This window comes from Bubalus bubalis, chromosome 8 (assembly GCF_019923935.1).
Source record: "Bubalus bubalis isolate 160015118507 breed Murrah chromosome 8, NDDB_SH_1, whole genome shotgun sequence".
NCBI lineage: Eukaryota > Metazoa > Chordata > Mammalia > Artiodactyla > Bovidae > Bubalus > Bubalus bubalis.
In genome coordinates this window covers 116,449,744-116,472,258 of record NC_059164.1, presented here as the reverse complement: position 1 = coordinate 116,472,258, position 22,515 = coordinate 116,449,744, and the positions used below count along the sequence as shown (strand labels likewise).

The 22,515-nt window shown below is 45.4% G+C and overlaps 1 protein-coding gene and 1 long non-coding RNA gene across 2 annotated transcripts in view; one reads left to right on the top strand and one right to left on the bottom strand.

Annotated features, from left to right (window-relative positions):
• Nucleotides 1-229: 229 nt before the first annotated feature.
• On the top strand, nt 230-1,185 carry LOC123334856. Its single transcript, XR_006553022.2, has 2 exons — nt 230-428; nt 940-1,185. It is a non-coding gene; the product is annotated as an uncharacterized LOC123334856 (long non-coding RNA).
• Nucleotides 1,186-11,825: 10,640 nt separating this feature from the next.
• The window catches only part of HTR5A (5-hydroxytryptamine receptor 5A), a 17,050-nt gene continuing 6,360 nt past the window's right edge, over nt 11,826-22,515 (bottom strand). The window contains exon 2 of the mRNA XM_006077322.4: nt 11,826-13,430. Coding sequence (XP_006077384.1) covers nt 13,098-13,430 — 333 coding nt within the window. The 3' untranslated portion in view covers nt 11,826-13,097. The remainder of the gene's footprint in view (nt 13,431-22,515) is intronic.

Genomic DNA, 22,515 nt, shown 5'->3' with positions numbered 1-22,515 from the left:
TTGGAATTAGCGTTTTATGAAACACCTTGAAAAGGGCTTCTTGGGCTTTCCTGGTGGCGCAGTTGGTAAAGAGTCTGCTTGCAATGCAGGAGACCCAAGTTCGATCCCTGCGTTGGGAAGATCCCCTGGAGAAGGAAATGGCAACCCACTCCAGTATTCCTGCCTGGAGAATCCCATGGACAGAGGAGCCTGGTGGGCTACAGTCCTTGGGGTTGCAGGAGTCGGACATGACTGAGCAACTAAACCTACCTACCTATCCCCATCCATAAGGGTTATGGCGGAGGGCCATATGGCTGGTGCACAATACTGCCAAGTGTTACTTGGAAAGAAGGCAGCAGAGGACTTTCCTGAAGCAGGTGCAGTGAGGGGCATGGCTCATCTCCCCAAGCTTGCTTACCTTCAGACCTGGGAATTCTCTACTCCTGCGGGTGAGTGTGAAAGAGTAGGTGTGTCCGGAGACTGGGCACGTTGATGTTGGGATGGTTTTCATTCTCTTCCCGAGGTGGAAGACTGTAGGAGGAAGTCCTGTCTGTGTCCTTCTGGGACCCCCATCCCCCACGCAGCACCCAGATGCTCTCCCCTAACCACAAACCCCTTGGGAACACTTTTCTTTTCCTTTTTCTACTTCTGAGGCTTCAGCTGGTGTCTTAGAGGCCATATTTCACTGTAGAAAAATGTGGGGTGATTCCCCTTCCCATCCCAAATGCCAAGAACAGCCTCGAATCTGCTAAGCGGAACACGGCTGAAGGTGTTTGTTAGCAGCATCTTATCCCGATGAAAGCCTGCACATGGACTCACATGCCCACATGTCTCAGCTGGACTTCATGTGAAGTGTCAGAACCTGCTTTTCTGCTGTAGATCTTGGGCCCAGGCAGGAAGAGCTGTGGGGTTGACAAGTTGTTTTACTCCATACAAATGTACTGTTTCTGCCCTACACAGGGCATCAGAGAAACCAGATGTATCCCCTTGAATATTTATGGTCGCACAGCTTCTTCCATGAATAATTCATCCCACACAGCACTGTCTACCCATCAGCAAGGCTGCCCAGGCGAGGAGCAGGAACAGAAAGGCTCATTCCTCCCCTCCCTGGAAGTCCCAGCGCCTGAAGCAGACAGATGGGGAGCCACACGCCTTGCTTGGATCACCCTGTGACAGATAATAAAACACACTTTGTTGGAATTTTCTACAACAAGCCTTTATTACTTTAATAAATCACGGAGGGCAATCATCAGGAAAAGAGCTGTGCTTTTCCAGCCAGACTTCTAAGAGGAACATTTGGCTTCTTTTGTTATTATGGGGCCAAATATTGTTGCTAAATTAGTCTGTTTTGAATACTAAGGAAGCTTTCTCCCTCCTAGAAGTGAGCTCTGTCTCTGGCTGAAAAGCTCTCAAAATTACACCTTTGTTTTTAATTTGAATTATAATCACTGCTGGAGTGTTAGAAGATATTTTAAAAGTTAGGATAAAAAAGTCACTGGTAATCCTAACACCTGGAGGAAAAATATCCTTTATGTCTTGCTCTATGACTTTCTAGGATGTACAACCTTACATATATAAATGTGTACTTAAAAGTAGTGTTAATATTATATTGTTGATTCTTATAAATATCGTTCAGTAGAAATATATTGTCCTCACTTCCTGTAATTTACACAGACACAGTATAGGGACTCCATGGCCTTCCATTGTATATATTTTTCTGTGAGATTTTGTCAGATTCCCTGCTGATTAATAGTCATGTTGGTCCTAGTGTTTTCCTATTGTTAAAATGTTGCCATGTCTTGCGAGGACTTCCTTTCATCCCCTACCCCATCGTGATAGGGGAATGTCTGTGTCCACAGATGTAACCTTGTCCCGCTTCACTCCAGTGAATGTGGACCAGCAGGTTATGGTGTTTTGATCACTACACCTGAATTTTGTAGTTTTCCCCCCACTGGGAGACCCAGAAGCAGAAGCAGTAAGAAGGACCACAGGATAACCAGGCCCAGGCCAACTCCCTGTGGGCTTGGTGTCCTGTTCAAAGAAGTGGTTGGGAAATTAGTCACATGATCACTCTGGGGAGCTCAGCCTCTGTGATGGGATTTTTTGAACTGCGGATGTGAGCACTTTGGATCCTAACCTACAAACACTGGATTTTGATGGTGTAATACGTTTTCCTGGTGTTGAGGGCTTTCCAGATTGTCTTCTTAATGACTTACAACGAAGAGTGTCAGAGCTTTCAGTAACAGACGTGAGTGGAACAGGGCCACAGGCCAGGAGAGGCCTCTGAGCGTGAACCCCACTGGCAGTCCTGCTGTCCTGACTGCTGCTTCCTGCTGCTGCTCTGCGTCCCCTGCTGCCCCCAGTGCGTGCTGACCTCCTGGGTGCCTCAAGGCCAAACCCCCTCCAGTGCGGGCTCATCAAGACTCTTGGAAGACACTGCTTCCCTCCAGTGTTACTGAACTCAGGTCCAGCTGCTTGCCACTCAGAAGCCCATGCTTGAGAGGCAAGTGCTAGTGGAAAGGAAAGGTTGCTTTATTTCAGAGGCTGGCAACTGGAGGAGAAGGCAGACTTGTGCCCGAAGACCAGCTCTGCACTTACAAGCAGTAGGCAAAAGCTGTTAAAAAAAATATATATATATATATATATATATATATAATTTGGCTGTGTCGAGTCTTAGTTGCAGCACCCGGATCTTTGGGCTTCTGTCTAGTTGTTGCATTTGGGCTCCAGCATGCACAGACTCGGAAGCCTTGTGGCATGTGGGATCTTAGTTCTGGGACCAGGGATCAAACCTGTGTCCCCTGCATTGGAAGGTGGAGTCCCAAGGGCAAAAACTTTTAAAGGGGAGTTTTAGGGGTGCACAAGTGGAGGGATGGGGCTACATATGGAAACAGCACAGGCAGCTCTGATAGTCATCTTGAAATTGATCATAGTGGTTTGATCAATGTCATCTTGATTAAATAGTTAATCTTCATTTTCGGGTTGGTTGGTTCCCATTTCTTTGAGTCCATTTCTCAGGACTGTGGCAGCTTATGTCATGGCTATAGTCTGCTCATCATGTGGTTAGCCTCTCCCACTTTGAGGGGTTTCAGTATCTACCAAATAGCTCAGAAGATACAGCTCAGAATATTATGTATAGCCTTGAGGAGGAACTAAAGGTCCTTGACTGTGTTTAATGACCATTATTAGTTGGTCTTGTTTGACTGATTTCCTTTGTTTTTGTATTTTCCCATTTCTCTGCTTACGTTTATTTCTCAACTAAATCTTTTCTGCACTCAAAAGGCAGGCAGAGGACATGAGGATGTGAGAGAGGCCTCACAGCTCCAATTCACCAGTGTAATTCTCTTGAAAATTAGCTCACATCACTGCTTCTAGAGTGTGCTGGCAGTGTGCCTTCAGACGTGGGACTCCCGATGGAGACAAACCCCAACTTGTTTTCACACTTTAGAGGCTTGATCATAAAATAGGCATCTCAGTCAGCAAGTCTCGTCCACCCCTTCCATTCTTTCCCAAAGACTCAACCAAAGACTCTTTCCAGAGAAAAGATCCCCTTCCCTAAGCAAAATTCATTTTCATTTTCCAGAAATACTGCAGACAAATGAAAGGGGAAACCAAGAAATAACTTCCTGTGGAGGTCAGTACTTCTGGGTCAGATTCTCAGCTGGACTTAAGAGCAGTTACTCAAGCACAAGCACCACTTTCTCTGAAATGTCTTCTTTTCGGAATAGAAAGCTTTTCATTGCTTCCTGGGAACTCATCTCCAATGTGGCAGTGGGAAGAACAAGTAGAATATACACATTTTCAAGCATTTCTTAAATATTCAAGCATTTGTTAAATAGAATATTCAAGCATTTGTTGAATAAAACCAAATGGACCTTCAAAAATACTGAGGCAATTTTTCACCCTCACCAACTGGGAATGAGGGTTCTTATAACCATCCCAGCACTGAGCATGGCTCAAAGATGTTACCATTCTTTCAACTTGCTGATTCTTTTATTGGAGTTTCTCTCGTGGCTCAGATGGTAAAGAATCTGCCTGCAGTGCAAGAGATCCGGGTTTGATCCCTGGGTCAGGAAGATCCCCTGGAGGAGGGCATGGCTAGAGACTCCAGTATTCTTACCTGAAGAATTCCATGGATGGAGTTTAGTATATTGAATACTATTTAACAATATGTTTACTATTTTTAGTATACAACATAGTATTGGTGATATGTACCTTTTTTGAGTTACCTCCTTATATTCTCAGCTCAGTTTTCTATTCCGATGTTTCTCTGGTATAAGACACTTAGCTAATGCAAAACCATGACTATCTAATGTCATTATATATATAATGTAATTATATATAATTAAATGAGAAGATAAGGTCAGTTCAGTTCAGTTCAGTCGCTCAGTCATGTCCGACTCTTTGCCACCCCATGAATCGCAGCATGCCAGGCCTCCCTGTCCATCACCAACTCCCAGAGTTCACCCAGACTCACGTCCATCAAATCAGTGATGCCATTCAGCCATCTCATCCTCTGTCGTCCCCTTCTGCTCCTGCCCCCAATCCCTCCCAGCATCAGAGTCTTTTCCAATGAGTCAACTCTTCGCATGAGGTGGCCAAAGGACTGGAGTTTCAGCTTCAGCATCATTCCCTCCAAAGAAATCCCAGGGCTGATCTCCTTCAGAATGGACTGGTTGGATCTCCTTGCAGTCCAAGGGACTCTCAAGAGTCTTCTCCAACACCACAGTTCAAAAGCATCAATTCTTTGGTGCTCAGCCTTCTTCAGAGTCCAACTCTCACATCCATACATGACCACTGGAAAAACCATAGCCTTGACTAGATGAACCTTTGTTGGCAAAGTAATGCCTCTGCTTTTGAAAATGCTATCTAGGTTGGTCATAACTTTCCTTCCAAGGAGAAAGCGTCTTCTAATTTCATGGCTGCAGTCACCATCTGCAGTGATTTTGGAGCCCAGAAAAATAAAGTCTGACACTCTTTCCACTGTTTCCCCATCTATTTCCCATGAAGTGATGGGACTGGATGCCATGATCTTTGTTTTCTGAATGTTGAGCTTTAAGCCAACTTTTTCACTCTCTTCTTTCACTTTCATCAAGAGGCTTTTTAGTTTCTCTTCACTTTCTGCCATAAGGGTGGTGTCATCTGCATATCTGAGGTTATTGGTATTTCTCCTGGCAATCTTGATTCCAGCTTGTGTTTCTTCCAGTCCAGCATTTCTCATGATGTACTCTGCATATAAGTTAAATAAGCAGGTTGATAATATATAGCCTTGACGTACTCCTTTTCCTATTTGGGACCAGTCTGTTGTTCCGTGTCCAGTTCTAACTGTTGCTTCCTGACCTGCATACGGATTTCTCAAGAGGCAGGTCAGGTGGTCTGGTATTCCATCTCTTTCAGAATTTCCCACAGTTGATTGTGATCCACACAGTCAAAGGCTTTGGCATAGTCACCATGAGTCAAAAACAAACTCAACAAAAGCATTAAGGCATGAAGTGAGCACTGATCAAACGCAGAAAAGCTACAGAAGAAAAAAACAAAATTCCAAAAGTGAATACTAAATTACAGAAATAAACAATGGAAATGATATAGAACCAAAAGCACAATAAGGAACATAATGGAGAAACATAAGAAATGCCAAGGAGAAAAAAATGATCAGAGAGTTCATGGTACTGAATACTAGCAAAGAGCATCCCACATACAAATGAGTTCCCTAGAAAAATAAAACAGTGGAAGACATTATTTAGAATTTAATTCAAGGAAGGTTTTCTGAGAAAAAAAAAAAGGTGAACTGAATATACACATTGAAACGTCCTACTACTGTATAGCTGGGAAAATTGAAATATAACCTAGTGAAACATACATTGAAGATGATCCCTAGGCCTCCTGGCCAAAAGGAGAATAAAGAAAATGAGTTTGGCATCAGACTCCCAACAGCAGCATACATAGGAAGGAAGACTAGTGTAACATTTCTTGAAAGTTAAAGACAAAATGCAAGCTTTTATTCAAAGGTTACAATGGAACAATTGAGATGACTGTTCTTTGGGAAGCAAGACATTTAAAGACTTAAAAGATGAATAGTGTAGAAAGTTCATCTGTGGCCCAAATTTGTCACCTACTCTTGTGTGATACACTGGTTAACTGTTCTTTTTTTTTTTTTTTTAGCATGGTTGGAAAAATATGAAAATAATACTTTATGAAACTATATGAAATCCAGAGTCCAATGTCTGTAAGTCAAGTGTTGTTAGAACACGGCCGCTCTTACTGACCTCCGTGTTGTGTATGACTGCCCTGGTGCCACAGTGGCAGAGCTAATAGTTACGGCAGGGACTGCATGGTCTGCAGAGCCTGAAACGTGCGCTTTCTGGCTCTTTATAGAGAAAGTTTACCAGCACTTGATGTAGAATGATGACGGTTCAGTCTGAGTCCAGTGTTGCTCTGAGATTCCTCGCTGCACCGTCTTTCAGAAGGTCTGCAGAAGCTGAGGGCCATGGGCAGCAAGCTTGGAGTCGCTGTTTGGAACCATTGTTGGGACGGCGTGGACTTAGAGGATTAGGGAGGAGCGAGCTGCCTCACGGGTTGGCGCGCCATCTAGTCCTGTGCATGTTTTGCAGTGTGCGGTCCACTTAAACTTACGTGTCTTCCACAGTATATTGAGTACTTGTTTGGGTGACTCAGCCTCTTGAGATACATGTCCATGGTCTCAGCACATGTTCCTCTCACCCTCTACTCCACGAAACAAGGCATTCCTGGTGAGGGATGAGCTCACAGTCTAGGCTGTAGCGTCTGGATCCACAGTTGTGTTGGTTCTGAAATAGCTAGTCAGGCTTTCTTCCTGGACCATTGACCTCTGACTTGAGATGGTCCCATCTTTCCTCTCGAGATTACGTGCTGAAACCTGGCGCTAACCCTTGGGCCTGCCATCTCAGCCGTTTACCTCTTAGTTTATGACCCCCACCTGTGGCCTCTATCAGTTCATCATCTTTCTGGACACCTGTGTGTTGTCTCAAAACAGCACAACAGGCTGTCCCACCCATCCAGCCACGACTCGGTTACTCTTCACTAGTATCATTATGGAAGAGAATTCATGCATCACTTCTCTGTGGGCACCAAGTCTCTGTCACTCTGGCTCCACGTTGGACCTAAGGCTGAGCTCATACCTGATGCTCCAGTGCAAAGATACCAAGGACACTGCTTCCTCAGTCCCCCACATGTTAGCCAAATCTTTCTAAAGCATCTCAGAAAGGACTGAGAAGTGAGGGCTGTGGTGCTTCACCTCACTGCATTATGTCCAAGTCCACTCTTCATAATTCCTCCAGTGGGAAAGGCAGGGTTTACACTTTGACTTTCATTCAAAAAACATTTGAGAGCTTACTATTGTTCCAGCACTGATACATCACTAACATTGTTATGGAAGAGAATCCATAATAATGCATCTCTTCTCTGTGGGCACCAAGTCTCATACCTTAGCAGCTGTAGACAGGAGAGTTAGCCTCTGGGCTCATGAATTTTATGCAGCATTGGTTCCCTGATATTTGGCTAAATATTATTCTCAGTGTTTCTGAAGGTTTTTTTTAAATTAATTTTTTAAATTAATTTTTATTTGAGTATAGTTGATTTGCAATGTTGTATTAGTTTCTGCTGTATAGCAAACAATCAATTATATATATATACATACCACTCTTTTTTAGATTCTTTTCTCATATAGATTATTACAGAGTGTTGAATAGAGTCCCCTGTGTTATAAGCAGGTTCTTATCTGGTTTACATACAGTAGTGTGTGTATGTCAGCTCCAGTCTCCCAACTCATCCCTTTTACCTCCCTGGCTTGGTAGCCATAAGTTTGTTTTCTACATCAGTGACTCTATTTCTGTGTTGTAAATAAGTTCATTTCTACCATTTTTTCAGGTTCTACATACATGCCCTATCATATGATATTTGTCTTTCTCTGTCTGACTGACTTCCCTCAGTATGACAATCTAGGTCCATCTGTGTCACTCCAAATAGCCTTATTGCATTCTTTTTATGGCCAAGTAATATTTCATTATATGTATGTACCACACCTTCTTTATCCATTCATCCATCGATGGACATTTAGTTTGTTTTTGTGTCCTGGCTATTGTGCAGGTATTTTTTAAGAAGAGACAACATTTGAATCAGTAGACTTGGCATAAAACAGATTACCCTCCATAATATAGGTGGGCCTCATCCAGTCAGTTAAAGGCCTTAGGAGGGAAAGACTGAGATGCCCTGAGGTCAGAAGGCCCTTGGGTCCCAGCTGCAAATCAACTGTTTCCTGGGTCTCCAGCCTGCCAGCTGATGCTGTAGATTCTAGATTCTAGACTTGCCAGCCTCCACAATCACCTGAGCAATTCCTTAAACACCCTTTCTCTCCCTTCCTCTTCCTCCCTCTTCCTCTCTCTCTGTCACTACACATGTATACACCCTTCTGTGGATTTCGTTTCTCTGGAGAACCCTGACTAACATAAACTCTCTACACAAACCTAATTCTAATACCTAGAAAATCTGTTCCTCTCAGAGTTTTCAGGACCAATGTTGTCTTCTCAGAACGCCTATGCAAAGCTGGATGGATCTACCCAGTCCTTCTGTAACAGCTTTAATTTATAGTCCTGGTGGATTGGATACCTGTCATGACCAGGGAGAAGTCTTATTTGCCTAGAAATGTATGAGAACAAGGCATGTGAATATTTTCTTTAAAAAGTATACCAGTTCCTCCTGCATTTTCATTTTGAGCAAGTGACACTGGTGGAATTAGCTCAGGCTACCATAGCAAATACCATAGACTGAGTGGGTCATACAACAGAAATGTGTTTTCTCACAGTCCTGAAGGACTCCTGGGGAGGCCAAAGTCCAAGATCAGTGTTCCAGCCGATTGCGTGTCTGGTAAGAGCTCTCTTCCTGGCCTGCAGATGGTTGCCTTCCCACTGTGTTCACATGGTCTCTTCTTTGTGTGCATGGAGAGAGAGAGGGCAAGCTCTCTGGTGTGTCTTCTGATGAGGGCACTAATCCCATCATGGGGCCCCACCCTCGTGACCTCATCTAAACCTAATCACCTCCCATCTCCCAGTACCATCATGCTGGAGTCAGGGCTTCAGTGTTTGAATTTATGTGTGTGGGGGGGACATTCAGTCCGTAATGGGTTTGCACCTTAGGAGAAAAGTTTGAAAACAAAATTTGCATAGACTAGAAGTTTTAGATAATAGATGAAATCAAGGGAAGGGTTTAGTTGGGTGAAGTTTGATTCCGTCTTTCCTTGGCACCAGCTCCAGTGACCACTATGGAGACTGGTTTTCAATTTGTTGTTGAAATATCAGAGAGTGTTTCTTTTCCTTCACTTTTTGAAAAGTCCTTATTCCAAAGACCCATGTACAAATGTGACTAGCTGAAAACAACAAGCCCATCATTTATAAAGCAAAGATTCTATGTGGCTGAGTCCCATTATTTCTGCAAGCTCTATGAATAGGGCCACTGGTAAGTGGTTTGTTCAAACAGGATCTGTAAACTGCATTCTGTCATTAGGGCCTCAGCTAGCAAGGGCGCCTTCCATTTTTGGAGACAGTTATCTAAGGTCCAGTGCTTTGGACATAAACCTGACTTAAAGTCTACTGATCGTTGCCCGTGGAGCTGCAGGAGGACCCTCAGAACACAGGAGAATCTGGCTCTGGTGACTCCCGAGGAGGAGGAGGTTAGCTCGTTTATCTACACCAGGGCTGGAGACTGCATCCGTCGTCACAAGGAATATAGAATTAGACATTAAGACCAAAATGAATGTCTCAGAGGCATTCACACCAGTGTGGGCTCAGTCTGGGTGCCAACATCTCCATGTTATTAACAATGTAAAGGGCAGCACCCACAAAATAACGAGGTCAGAGGGGTTTGGGCTGTGTATAGGGTTTGCTTTATGCCTCTAACTTTATTCTGTTTGTGTTTGGTGGGCTGGGGGTGAGTTATCAGGCTTCTTGGGATTTATGGAGAGAAGCAATTGAAGGTGAACTCTTTTTATACTTCCAGAAAACCAATTTCTCCCCGTTGGCATTCTGCTAAGTCTTCTGAAGAGCTTACAGGTTTTATTAGAACAATTATTTTATTGTCTGGTTTTATTATAAGCTGCCTCAGAATGTTCCAGGGACCAAGGAGGGAGATAGTGATTTTTTTTTTTTTGCTAACTTAACACTTCAATTAGAGCACAGAAGCATAGCTTGGAAGTGGTGAATGAAATATGTGTATTATTTATGTCATTGGTTTTCACCAGGGAGAAGATACTAGTTCAGGCTAGTTCTTCTCTTCCCAAGATGTTCATATCTGAAACCTACTTTATTGTGTATCTGGAGAGAGGAAATATGTGATTTTTAGAACCCCATCACCTCAGAGAGGTCTCCATTGGGATTTTAGCCACACAGACCAAAGAACAAGTGCAGTGTTAGTGAGGCAGTAACTGAATCAGCCTGCTGTGCAGCTCCTTGTCATCCAGCGAAGGGAGAAGGACGAAACTGCCTGAACCACACAGCATCTAGTTTCTTCTGTGAGGAGTCTCCCAGAGAATGCATGCACTTGATGAAAGGGTCCTGTTGCTAAATCAGCTTGAAAGCCGGTCACTTGAGCATCTCTGCCCCGCAGCATCACACAGAGCCATCTGGGAAATAAAAGCTACCTGCCCTGGGGTGGGAGCCCCCTGCCCCCTGATCCTCCCCTCCACATCTCACCCAGCCTGGGCTTTAAGGAAAGATGGGATGGAGCCCTGTGGTCAGAAAGAACTTAATTATAATCATCACTTCTTGCTCCTTTCTGACCATAGGGTACAACTGTAGAGGGTCTTCTTTTAAATGGCTTTTCCTTTCCATGTATGTAAACGGGCACCACTCTGCTCCCATTCCCAGCCTGAGCCTCCCTAAGCGTCAAGGCTCATGTATCTTCCAAGGCCGGGCTCCAGATGTTTTCCAGTGATCCCGCAAGAATGAAGTCTTGACACCCCTTGCTTCTCTTCCCCTGCCAGGGACTTCAGGCCCAGTCCCAGGCGGGGTCCCTGCAGCGTGGCCCTGATTGGTGGGGGCGGGGCATGCATAGGGTGGTGATGTGGATATCGTTACTCATGCGGTGGGAGATGCGACTCCCAGGCCTCCCCTACAGGAATTGCCCTCCTGATTTCTAAATAAATTCAGTCTGGGCCACGCGTCAATTCCTACTATCTACTGCTGCCGTGGAACTTGGTGCTGACTGAGGCGTCAGAGCCATCCTTGCAGTGAATGCAAAACCAAACTTCAAACCAAGACCACAAGTGCACATCAGTTCAGTCGCTCAGTCGTGTCTGACTCTTTGCGACCCCATGGACTGCAGCACACCAGGCCTCCCTGTCCTTCACCAACTCCCAGAGCTTACTCAAACTCATGTCCATTGAGGCGGTGATGCCATCCAGCCATCTCATCCTCTGTCGTCCCCTTCTCCTCCCACCTTCAATCTTTCCCAGCATCGGTGTTTTTTCTAGTGAGTCACTTCTTTGCATCAGGTGGCCAAAGTATTGGAGTTTCAGCTTCAGCATCAGTCCTTCCAATGAATAGTCAGGACTGATTTCTTTAGGACTGACTGGTTGGATCTCCTTGTAGTCCAAGGGACTCTCAAGAGTCTTCCCCAATACCACAGTTCAAAAGCATCAATTCTTCAGTGCTCAGCTTTCTTTATAATCCAGCTCTCACATCCATACATGACTACTGGAGAAACCATAGCCTTGACTAGAGGGACCTTTGTTGGCAAAGTAATGTCTGCTTTTTAATATGCTGTCTAGCTTGATCATAGCTTTCCTTCTAAGGAGCAAATGTTAAAACAAATGGACATAGATTTCCTATTTTTAATATGTTAATTAATATGATTTAGTATGTACAAAATAATACATATAACAATATATCTGTACTGTAATAATTCAGACATATAATTTTTAAATGCATGCATTCAGAGAATCAGGGACATAGCAAACCACAGGCCGTTTTATTGTCCAAGACCTTTTTAAAGTTTTGTTTGATCACATAAACACCACATCATCACTTAATTGTCTTGCCTCACCAGTTACATTGACGTGTTCACTAAAGTGTTACCACTTTTCTGCTTTCATCGTTGCCAGTATCGGTCTCACAGTGGGTGTGTACATACCAGTGCACAGCAGCAGCTAACAGATCAATCACCCATCACCCTAAAGTGCCCCTGGTTGGTGAATAAGCCTTCATAGCCCTTAGTGATGAAACTATGTTTAAGAAGTCAACAATGTTGTGACAGTTTTGTTATTCTAAACTCATGATCCGAGGCTAGAAATCTTTGTTTGGCAACATTTGAATAAATTCTATACAAATGGAACCCATAGTAATAAGCAAATTTGACAGATTCTACGGAGCTAGTAGATATCTCTGTGTTGTGGACAGTTGATTCAAAACGGAAGGCGGTATTTGATTTGACTTTCAGTTCCAGTTCCAAGCTCTTGGGTTGCATTTTAGAATAAAGTGGCCAGTGGGAACACTTGCCTCTTCCATAGGTTCGGTGTGCACGTGTGTGGGGCCATATTGACTGGTCTTGCAGATGTGCTTGTGTACTTTGATATGTTCAGAGAGAATGTTTCGTGAGCAAATATTGGGACATGGTAAGTACTAGGGTGAACTTTCTGGAACCACGGAATGGAGCCCTGGAAGTGGGGACTGTTCTGGGAAACTCGAAGTTGTGGTTTCCTTCCCCCTAGATGTCCCCGTTATGACTCCTTGCTCATCACTGCCTGTCTGTCCTCATCCTGCCTGGACTGCTCTGTTTCCTCCCTCCCCTCTGGCTGGTTTGACTTTTCTGGGATGACGCTAAACCATGCTGCGGTGGACTTTGGAGAGGAAAGGGCACTTGGTGGGCCAAGTCCGTGGCTGTTCAGTGTGAAGTGAGGACAAGCAGATAAATGGGATAAAATGAGGTCCCGGGAACTGCCCGTGGAGACTCGCCTTCCTGCCGGGAGTGCGGCAGTGAGCCACTTGGCTCTGGGGGCCACCCTGGGGACCTCGAAGGCCTGTCTCTGGCAGGTGGTTGCCAGGTGGGGATGGGGAGATGGGCGAGTACCCCATGCCTTGCCAGCCTCGCGCTCAGTGGTGCCTAGAGAAGAAGTTCTTGAAGGCGCTGTTGTAGTTCTTGTTGAAGGCCGTGTAGATGAGGGGGTTGAAGAAGGAGTTGGAGTAGCCAAGCCACAGGAAGACGCTCTTCCAGGTGGCGGGGACATCGCAGGCGCACAGGGGCCTGAGGAGCTCGGCGGTGAAGAACGGGATCCAGCAGAGCACGAACACCCCGATGAGGATGCCCACCATGAGGGCGGCGCGCTGCTCCTTCTGCTCGCGCCACGTGTCCCCATCGGCCTGGAAGGTGACCGTGGCGCGGCGTGCGGCGAGGACCATCTCAGGCCGCTGAGCCGCGCCCTTCCCCTGGAGAAGGCAAACAGAAGCATCAGGAGGAGCCGCCCCCATCTCACGCCAGGGGCGGGCTGACCTGAGACACCGGTGGGCCTGGTTTCCCGCATGTGCATTTCAAGAGAAAGCTTTTACTTGTCCGTCGCAGGGACCCTCTAGGGTCCTCCCACCCCGGGGCCGACAGAGCTGGGTGTTTGCTCACATTTTGACATCTTACATCTTTGTGATCTCCTTCTGGTTTATCCCCTGCCCTGACTTTTATGGAAAACAAGAGGTGCTAAACTCAGATTCCCTCCACCTCAGCTTGCCCAAGTCCCCTCGAAGGCAGTTTCTCCAACTTCACTACCCTTCTCTAAGGAGGTGGAATTCCTAGGAAAGGAGGCTCTTTCCTCCATTCCAGCTTTTTAATTTTTTTTTTCTCCATATCTTTGGAGAACTGGAATAAGATGTGTCTGATGACGAGGCCCCTGAAACAGGAGGAAATGACGATGGGCTGATGTGCTAAATGAGCAAGTTAGTTGACCCCGTCACAATGTGGGGCAGTTTCTGGGCCGATCCATCATTCACTAGTGGAGAGACTACCCTGACATCAAACTCTGTGCTCTGCAACTCCAGCCTTCTGTGATCCCAGGACACTCGACCTGGAGAGGTACCCACTCACGCCCCAGGAGCGCACAACCTTCTAGGCAGTGGGCTAGGTCACAGGGTCTGTCCCTCTAACCCACGTAACCAGTTCATGGCTGCATCTACAAATTGTAGTCAAGAGGAACTATTTATAACTTATCATATAGAATGAGCTGAAAATAGGAACACTGTAGTTAAGAGAATGTTAGTTCATGTGTGAATTACTAAATTTATACGATAACCTTCCTGTCATCTATTTGAAAGACAGCGAAACCCCAGCGTTATACAGTTAAACATGAGACTCATAAATATTGAAGCAAGTAGTTCACTATTCCTCAGCTCTTAGAAGCGTGTATGAAATAAGTGGCACTGCCACTTTGACCTGTGTCTTTCCAGAGCCGCACCCCTGGGTGGAGCCAGCCATCGTTCTTCTTTTATTAGTGTCGATCATGGGCTGCATTTCAGGAGCTAACTGATAGAAATGCAAGCACAGGATTCAGTTTCATTTTTCAGCATAAAGAAAATAGGAAAAGTCACTAATTCCCTTAGTAAAACTCAACCTCAGAATGTCATCAAGGAAGCCATTTCCCCCCATTTCCCCGAGGTGGCAATGAAACAGTAATTCCAGTCCTGACTCTTGAGTCCTTGAGAAGTTCTGTTTCCTTTCAGACTTTTTCATGGGTGACGCTGGCCGCTCAGGGTTTTGAGGCCATTGTGACCAACCCTTAACTCTCTGTAGCACATTTAGTGTAAAGGTGGAGCGTGTAACCAGACTCCACGCTCTGGGGTAACGGCAGAAATGAATACAGCAACACACAGCTGGACACTGTAGCTTCTGAACCACGGCCCCCTCTCGGGAACCTCTGCACCCCCACCCCATCCCCACTCACTGCCTGCCTGCCCTGTGGTGGTCACTGCCGCCCCAGGTCAACTCCAGAAGACCATCTTAGCCCTTCAGATACTCAGATTCCAGTTGTGAGACGCTGTGAGCCCTACAGTAAGACTGCCTCCGTGAGGCCAGCCTTTGGTGAGGGATGAGATACACTCCCAGTGCTCTGCTTTTTATCTGTGGGAGTTTTCTACTGCATAATGGGAAGAGTTACACAGCTTCCATTCTGAGGACCCACCTTCTATCCTATTGACTGAGACTCTGCTGGGACATTCAGACCCAGTCCTGACCTGTATCCAAATGGAATCTGCATCAGAATACAACACAGTACTTCTTTGTTCATCTGAGAGACGAGGGATCACAGGGCTGTTTGTTGTCCAGGTGTGTGCCATACATTCAGGTGTAGGGTATGGGTATGTCTATAAAGGTGAGCATCAGGGAAGGAGACCCAAGTGTCATAAGACAGTTTCATGGCAGCCCATCCCTTCAGGTCGTCGTCCTCATGGAGAAACATTAAATGCCACATACGGGCCTGCTTGCGCAGGTGTCTGGCAGTTGTACTACAAAACCCTGAATGTTCTGGCCACCGGATGCAAAGAGCCGACTCCTTAGCAAAGACCCTGGTGCTGGGAAAGATTGAGGCAGGAGGAGAAGGGGGCGACAGAGGATGAGGTGCTTGGATGGCATCATCAACTCAATGGACATGAGCTGAGCAAGCTCTGGGAGACGGTGAAGGACGGGGAAGCCTGGCGTGCTGCGGTCCATGCGGTCGCAAAGAGACACTACCGAGCAGCTGAACAACAACTATAAAGTCCTAGATTCTTCCAGCATACTGTACCTAGGTTCTTTTGAATTTGAACTGTTCCCATGCACAGCATATGTTCATTGAATTTGTGAGAATTCCCCACTGTATGAGAATTGATGTGCAAGTGTCTCTTAAAGGTTTCCTAGTTTTTTATTCCTAAGCTTGTCTTCAGGAGGGTTTCTCTTGTCAGTAGGACCCACAGATCCATGCTCGCTCTCTCTGAGTTATTAGCATAGCAGGTGGGGAGCACATTCGTGGGGCCCCTTTACAGCAGAGAACCTAAATTCATTTTTAACAATTCTTTTCCTATTCCATGCAGTCTTCTCCCACTTCTTAGAATTCTAGTTTGAATTCAAGTTAAACTTTTTTTCCTAAATACATTGTTTTTATGGTTTGTTTTGAGTCGGAAATTTTTATAGGTTAGAGAACTCCTTGTTTCTGAGAAAAGCATGCTCTCTATGGCTTTGATGAGAGATGTGGATCATTTTGAGAGTCATTCAACACCAGCTCCCCTGGTGAGCATGCCATTGGTCTATAATGGCTCCGCTGGAGGAGGGGCTTTGCTGTTGGGGAGTTTCAGCTCCTGGTGTTAGCAGATGGTTGACTTGGTTGCTTACCCTGTGGCTTTCTGACTAAAGGACTCCTTAGCTCTGCTTGTCAATGATTGCAATAAAGTACTTAATCACGTCTGGTGTATAGACTCTATTGATTACTCTGTCAGTTACTCAGCATGGTTGTTAGTAGATTCACAGAAAGAGAGGTAATGGGGCAAAAATAAGTGAGTGCATTCGAGCCAAGCTTCACTTTCCCGTTTATCTTTGTGGTGTTGGATCATTTCTAAAGCACAAGCCTCACAAGTTAAAACTCCCATGGAAAAATGTTCTAAGTGAACAGTTGGCCTTGTATCTCCAAACAAATGAATTATTCGGGGGACATGTGCCTATGATTTAGACTTCCCATTCTTCCAAAACGGTTATGTGTTCAACAGTGACCTCCTATATAGCACATGGGGCTCTGCTGAATGTTACGTGGCAGCCTGGATGTGTGTGTTGCGGGGAGATTTTGGGGGAGAATGGATACATGTATACGTGTATGACTGAGTCCCTTATTGTTCACCTGAACTATCGCAACATTGCTAATTGACTACACCCCAGTACAAAATTAAAAGTTTTTTAAAAACTGAAACTTAAAAAAAATGAAGATGGTTATGTGTTAAGATAACTTGTTGCTATCTAAACCAGTCAATCCTAAAGGAAATCAGTTCTGAATATTCAATGGAAGGATTGATGCTGAAGCTGAAACTCCAACCAACTCATTGGAAAAGATGCTGATGCTGGGAAAGATTGAATACAGGAGGAGAAGGGGATGACAGAGGATGAGATGGTTGGTTGGCATCACCGACTCGATGGACATGAGTTTGAGCAGGCTCTGGGAGTTGGTGATGGACAGGGAGGCCTGGCGTGCTGCAGACCACGGGGTCGAAAAGAGTTGGACACGACTGAGCGACTGAACTGAAGTTGTTGTTTAGTCACTAAGTTGTGTCCAACTCTATTGCAACCCCAAGGACTGTAGCCTACCAGGCTCTTCTGTCCATGGGGTTTCCCAGGCTCAAATAATAAAGTAGGTTGTCATTTTCTTCTCCAGGGGATCTTTCTGACCCAGGGATCAAACCCTTATCTCCTGCATTGCAGGCGGATTCTTTACCACTGAGCCACCTGGGAAGCCTAGTTAAATAACAATTCACTAGTTAATCATAAATCTAGCGTGTCCTTTTACTTCCTCAAACTATTCTGCTTCACCTCCCTATTAATATCACAGATAATCAATAGAGTATCATCAATAGTGGGTATTGCAATTAAGGGATGAAGGCTCTCACCTGGGAAGTGTGGCTTCGGGTGATTGCAGGTGAGACCAGACCATTATCACATGCAGGATGTACCAGTGAGTCAGGATGTTTCATCTGGGAATGATCCTACCCATCTAGGGAGGGCTTTACAAGGGGCAGAATAAGAACATTTCCACAAGCTTAGGAAAAGACCGTCTGTCCTGTAGTTGTGGTAACACAGAGCCTTGCTGCTTGTTTAAACCCCTCCAGTGAACCCAGGATGGTCCAGCTCTGTGAACAGGCATTGGCAGACCAGCTGGTCAGTGTCGGCCCTCACATCTGACAGCCAGCTGGGGCGAGGTGGGCCCTAGTGCTGCGTCCCCGAGCAGCAGTGAACCAACAGTGGCCTCACTGAGTCACCCCCTGTGTGGGGGAAGTCTGCTCGGTGTCCCTCTCAACGCCCTCCCACCCCCGAGCTCAACACTGTCTCCATCGATGATGGGTGTTCTGCTCTGCTCCAGGAGATGGTGCCAGACAAGCGTAGCTTTCTCTCAATCTGTAGCAAACCGTGTTTTTATTTCAGGTGCTATGTGGTGGTTGTACCATCTTCGGGCTGTTCTAGAGGTTTCTTGGATATCGTTTTGAGGACCCTCGACAGGATACTTGGACTACAGGTGCATTCATAGAGCCCTGGACCCCAGCTGCCTTTGGATCTGCAGACGCACACCAGTCTCAATGAGCTGAGTGCCAGCCTGCTCCACTGGGCTCTTCTCACTCTGTTTTGTATCCAAGGCTTTGCAACCAAGTGTGTCTTTGAATGGGCTTCCCCGATGGCTGAGAGTGTAAAGAATCTGCCTGCGATGCAGGAGACACAGGTGATGCGGGTTCAATTCTTGGGTCAGGAAGATTCCCTGGAGAAGGGAATGGCAAGCCACTCCAGTATTCTTTCTAAAAAATCCCATGAACAGAGGAACCTGGCAGGCTACAGTCCATGGGCTCACAAAGAGTCAGACATGACCAAGTGACTAAGCATGCACGCACACATGTGTATTTGAATAAGTTCATTCAGCTTAGGTCTTCCTATCAAATAACTGGACCTTTGTTAGAAAGGTGCACCATCTGGAAGTTGACTTGCATCTTATAAAGCTGTTAGGTCTCTTGCTGGAGGTATACCATTGAGCAAAAATGTCATGCCATAACCTACTTATTATATTGCTGTTTTCTTTGTTTTGGCTGTTGTTTGTCTAAATATGCAAACTCTTATTTTCATAGATTTTTTTGGTTTATTTTTTGTCCTGGAATACCTTTTATTTTTCTGTTGAATATAAAAAGGATTGTTCTATAAGGTGCTGGCTTTATAAGCTTCTAATCTTTTCCAAGCCAGACCTGAGGGCTAATGATTTGCAGACCATTAGACTTAATAACCAATTTGTCAGAAAGCAATAGATCAGACTTTGCTTCAAGTTTTTCACAAAACTTAAGTGAGGGCATTCCCTATCTTGTCAGTTTATGGAATAAATATCACCTTGTGTAGTTGGCATTCCAGCTCATTGATGATTGGGTTGGTCATCATATGGCCCCTTCTTGGCCTCTGGTCAAGGATCTGAGAAACCATTCACAAGCACAGACTGTTGGCCAACCCTGGCAGCCTTTTTCTTGTGTGTCGTGCTTTGTTTTAGAGTCTCAGCCTTATTCTTTGTGAACTTCTATTTTAAACTGCACTATAATCCTAACTCTCACTCTTTTCTTGATAAATGTGAAAAAAAGTTTTTCACGTAATAATCTCTGAAAGTCAAAATCAATAAATTAACATTTTTAAGTTAGAAGACAAACACTAAACAGTTGAGAATCAGCTTTTTTAGTTGTTCTGCTATGGCCTTAAAGTCTAACTCTGAGTTGGTCCTAAAGATTTTGTAACTTTCCAAAACCTCCCCTGGACAGGAGACTGTTGGATCCTACCAAAAAAAGATACCCCACATCCAAGGGCAAAGGAGAAGCCCCAACAAGATAGGTAGGAGGGGCAAAATTGTGTTTAGAATCAAACCCCTACCCATCTGAGATGCTTGGAGGGCTCAAACAAAACCTTGTGCACACCAGGACCCAGGGACCCCACAGAGACTGAGCCAGACCTGCCTTTGAATGTCTGAGTGTCTCCTGCAGAGGCTGGGTCAGTGGTGACCTGTGCGGGGACAGGAACTCTGGCTGCAGCAGACCTGGGAGGTGCGGCGTGTGGCATAAGCCCTCCTGGAGGAGGTCACCACTAGCCCTACCATAGAGCCACTGAGCAGATGACCCACAGACTGGAGAACAATTATACCAAAGACATTCTTGCACTGTTGCAAAAGTTCTAGGACCCACAACAGAATTCCCAACCTGGAGATCTGGCAAAGGGACTGAGAACCCAGGGAATTTGACTTTGAAGTCCAGTGGTATTTGCTACAGAACTTCCACAGAAAACGGGCACTTGGAGGGCACAAACAAAACCTTGTGCACACCAGGACCCAGGAGAAAGGGCAGGAACCCGAGAGACTGAGCCAGACTTGCCAGTGAGTGTTTGGGAGTCTGGTGGAGGTGTGGGTCGACAGTGGCCTGCCGCAGGGTCAGGGGCACTGGAGACAACAGTCCTGGCATGAGTCCTTTTGAGGGAGATGCCATTGCCCCTACCATATTTTGGCCTCAGGCCAAACTACGGGGAGGGAACATAGCCCCACCCAAAACCAGAAAATTGGATTAAAGATTCGCTGAGCATGGCCCCACCCATCAAAGCAAGACCCAGATTCCCCCACAGCCAGTCCTTCCCATCAGGAAGCTTCCACAAGCCTCTTATCCTCCATCAGAGGGCAGACAGATTGAAAGCCACAATCACAGAGAACTAACAAAACTGATCCCATGGACCACAGCCTTGTCTAACTCAGTGAAACTATGAGCCATGCTGTGTAGGGCCACCTGAGATAGACGGGTCATGGTGGAGAGTTCTGACAAAACGTGGCCCCCTGGAGAAGGGAACAGCAAACCACTTCAGTATTCTTGCCTTGAGAACCCCATGAACAGTCAGTTCAGTTGCTCAGTCATGTCCGACTCCTTGTACAGGGGGCGGTGATCAAAACCATCCCCAAGTAGAAGAAATACAAAAAGGCAAAATGGTTGTCTGAGGAGGCCTTACAAATAGCTGATAAAAGAAGAGAAGCTAAAGGCAAAGGAGAAAAGGAAAGATATACCCGTCTGAATACAGAGTTCCAAAGAAAAGCAAGGAAAGAAAAGAAAGCCTTCCTCAGTGATCAGTGCAAAGAAATAGAAGAAAACAGTAGAATGGGAAAGCCTAGACATCTCTTCAAGAAAATTAGAGATTCCAAGGGAACATTTCATGCAAAGATGGGCACAATAAAGGTCAGAAATGGTATGGGCCTAACAGAAGCAGAAGATATTAAGAAGAGGTGGCAAGAATACACAGAACTATACAAAAGAGATCTTAATGACCCAGATAACCACGATGGTGTGATCACTCACCTAGAGCCAGACATCCTGGAGTGCAAAGTCAGGTTGGCTTTAGGAAGCACTGAACAAAGCTAGTGGAGGTGGTGGAATTCCAGTTGAGCTATTTCAAGTCCTAAAAGATGATGCTGTTAAAGTGCTGCACTCAGTATGCCAGCAAATTTGGAAAACTCAGCAGTGGCCACAGGACTGGAAAAGGTCAGTTTTCATTTCAATCCCAAAGAAAGGCAAGGCCAAATAATGTTCAAATTACTGAACAATTGCACTCATCTCACACACTAGCAAGGTAATGCTCAAAATTCTCCAAGTGAGGCTTCAACAGTATGTGAACCGAGAACTTCCAGATGTGCAAGCTGGATTTAGAAAAGGCAGAGGAACCAGAGATCAAATTGCCAACATCCACTGGATCATAGAAAAAGCAAGAGAATTCCAGGAAAACATCTACTTCTACTTTATTGACTACACCAAAGCCTTTGACTGTGTGGATCAAAATTCAGTTCAGTTCAGTTGCTTAGTCGTGTCCGACTCTTTGCAACCCTATGGACTGCAGCACACCAGGCCTCCCTGTCCATCACCAAAATAAACCATGGAAAATTCTTAAAGAAATGGGAATACCAGACCACCTTACCTACCTCCTGAGAAATCTGTATGAAGGTCAAGAAGCAACAGTTAGAACCAGACATGGAACAATGGACTGGTTCCAAATCGAGAAAGGAGTATGTCAAGGCTGTATATTGTCACCCTGCTTACTTAACTTCTCTGCAGAGTACATCCTGTGAAATGTCAGGCTGGAGGAAGCACAGGCTGGAATCAAGATTGCCAGGAGAAATATCACAACCTCAGATGATGCCACCCTCATGGCAGAAAATGAAGAGGAACTAAAGAGCCTCTTGATGAAGGTGAAAGAGGAGAGTGAAAAAGCTGTCTTAAAACTCAGCATTCAAAACATGAAGACCATGGCATCTGGTCCCATCACTTCATGGCAAATAGATGAGGAAACAATGGAAACAGTGCCAGACTTTATTTTCTTGGGTTTCAAAGTCACTGCAGATGGTGACTGCAGACATGAAATTAAAAGACGCTTGCTCCTTGGAATAAAATCTATGACCAACCCAGACAACGTATTAAAAAGCAGACATTACTTTGCTGACAAAGGTCCATCTAGTCAAAGCTATGGTTTTTCCAGTAGTCATGTATAGATGTGAGAGTTGGGCCATAAAGAAAGCTGAGCACCAAAGAATTGATGCTTTTGAAGTGTGGTGTTAGAGAAGACTCTTGAGAGTCCCTTGGACTGCCAGGAGATCAAACCAGTCAATCCTAAAGGAAATCAACCCTGAATTTCCATTGGAAGGACTGATGCTGAAGCTGAAACTCCAATACTTTGGCCACCTGATGCTAAAAACTGACTCATTGGAAATGACCCTGATGCTGGGAAAGATTGAAGGCAGGAGGAGAAGGGGACAAC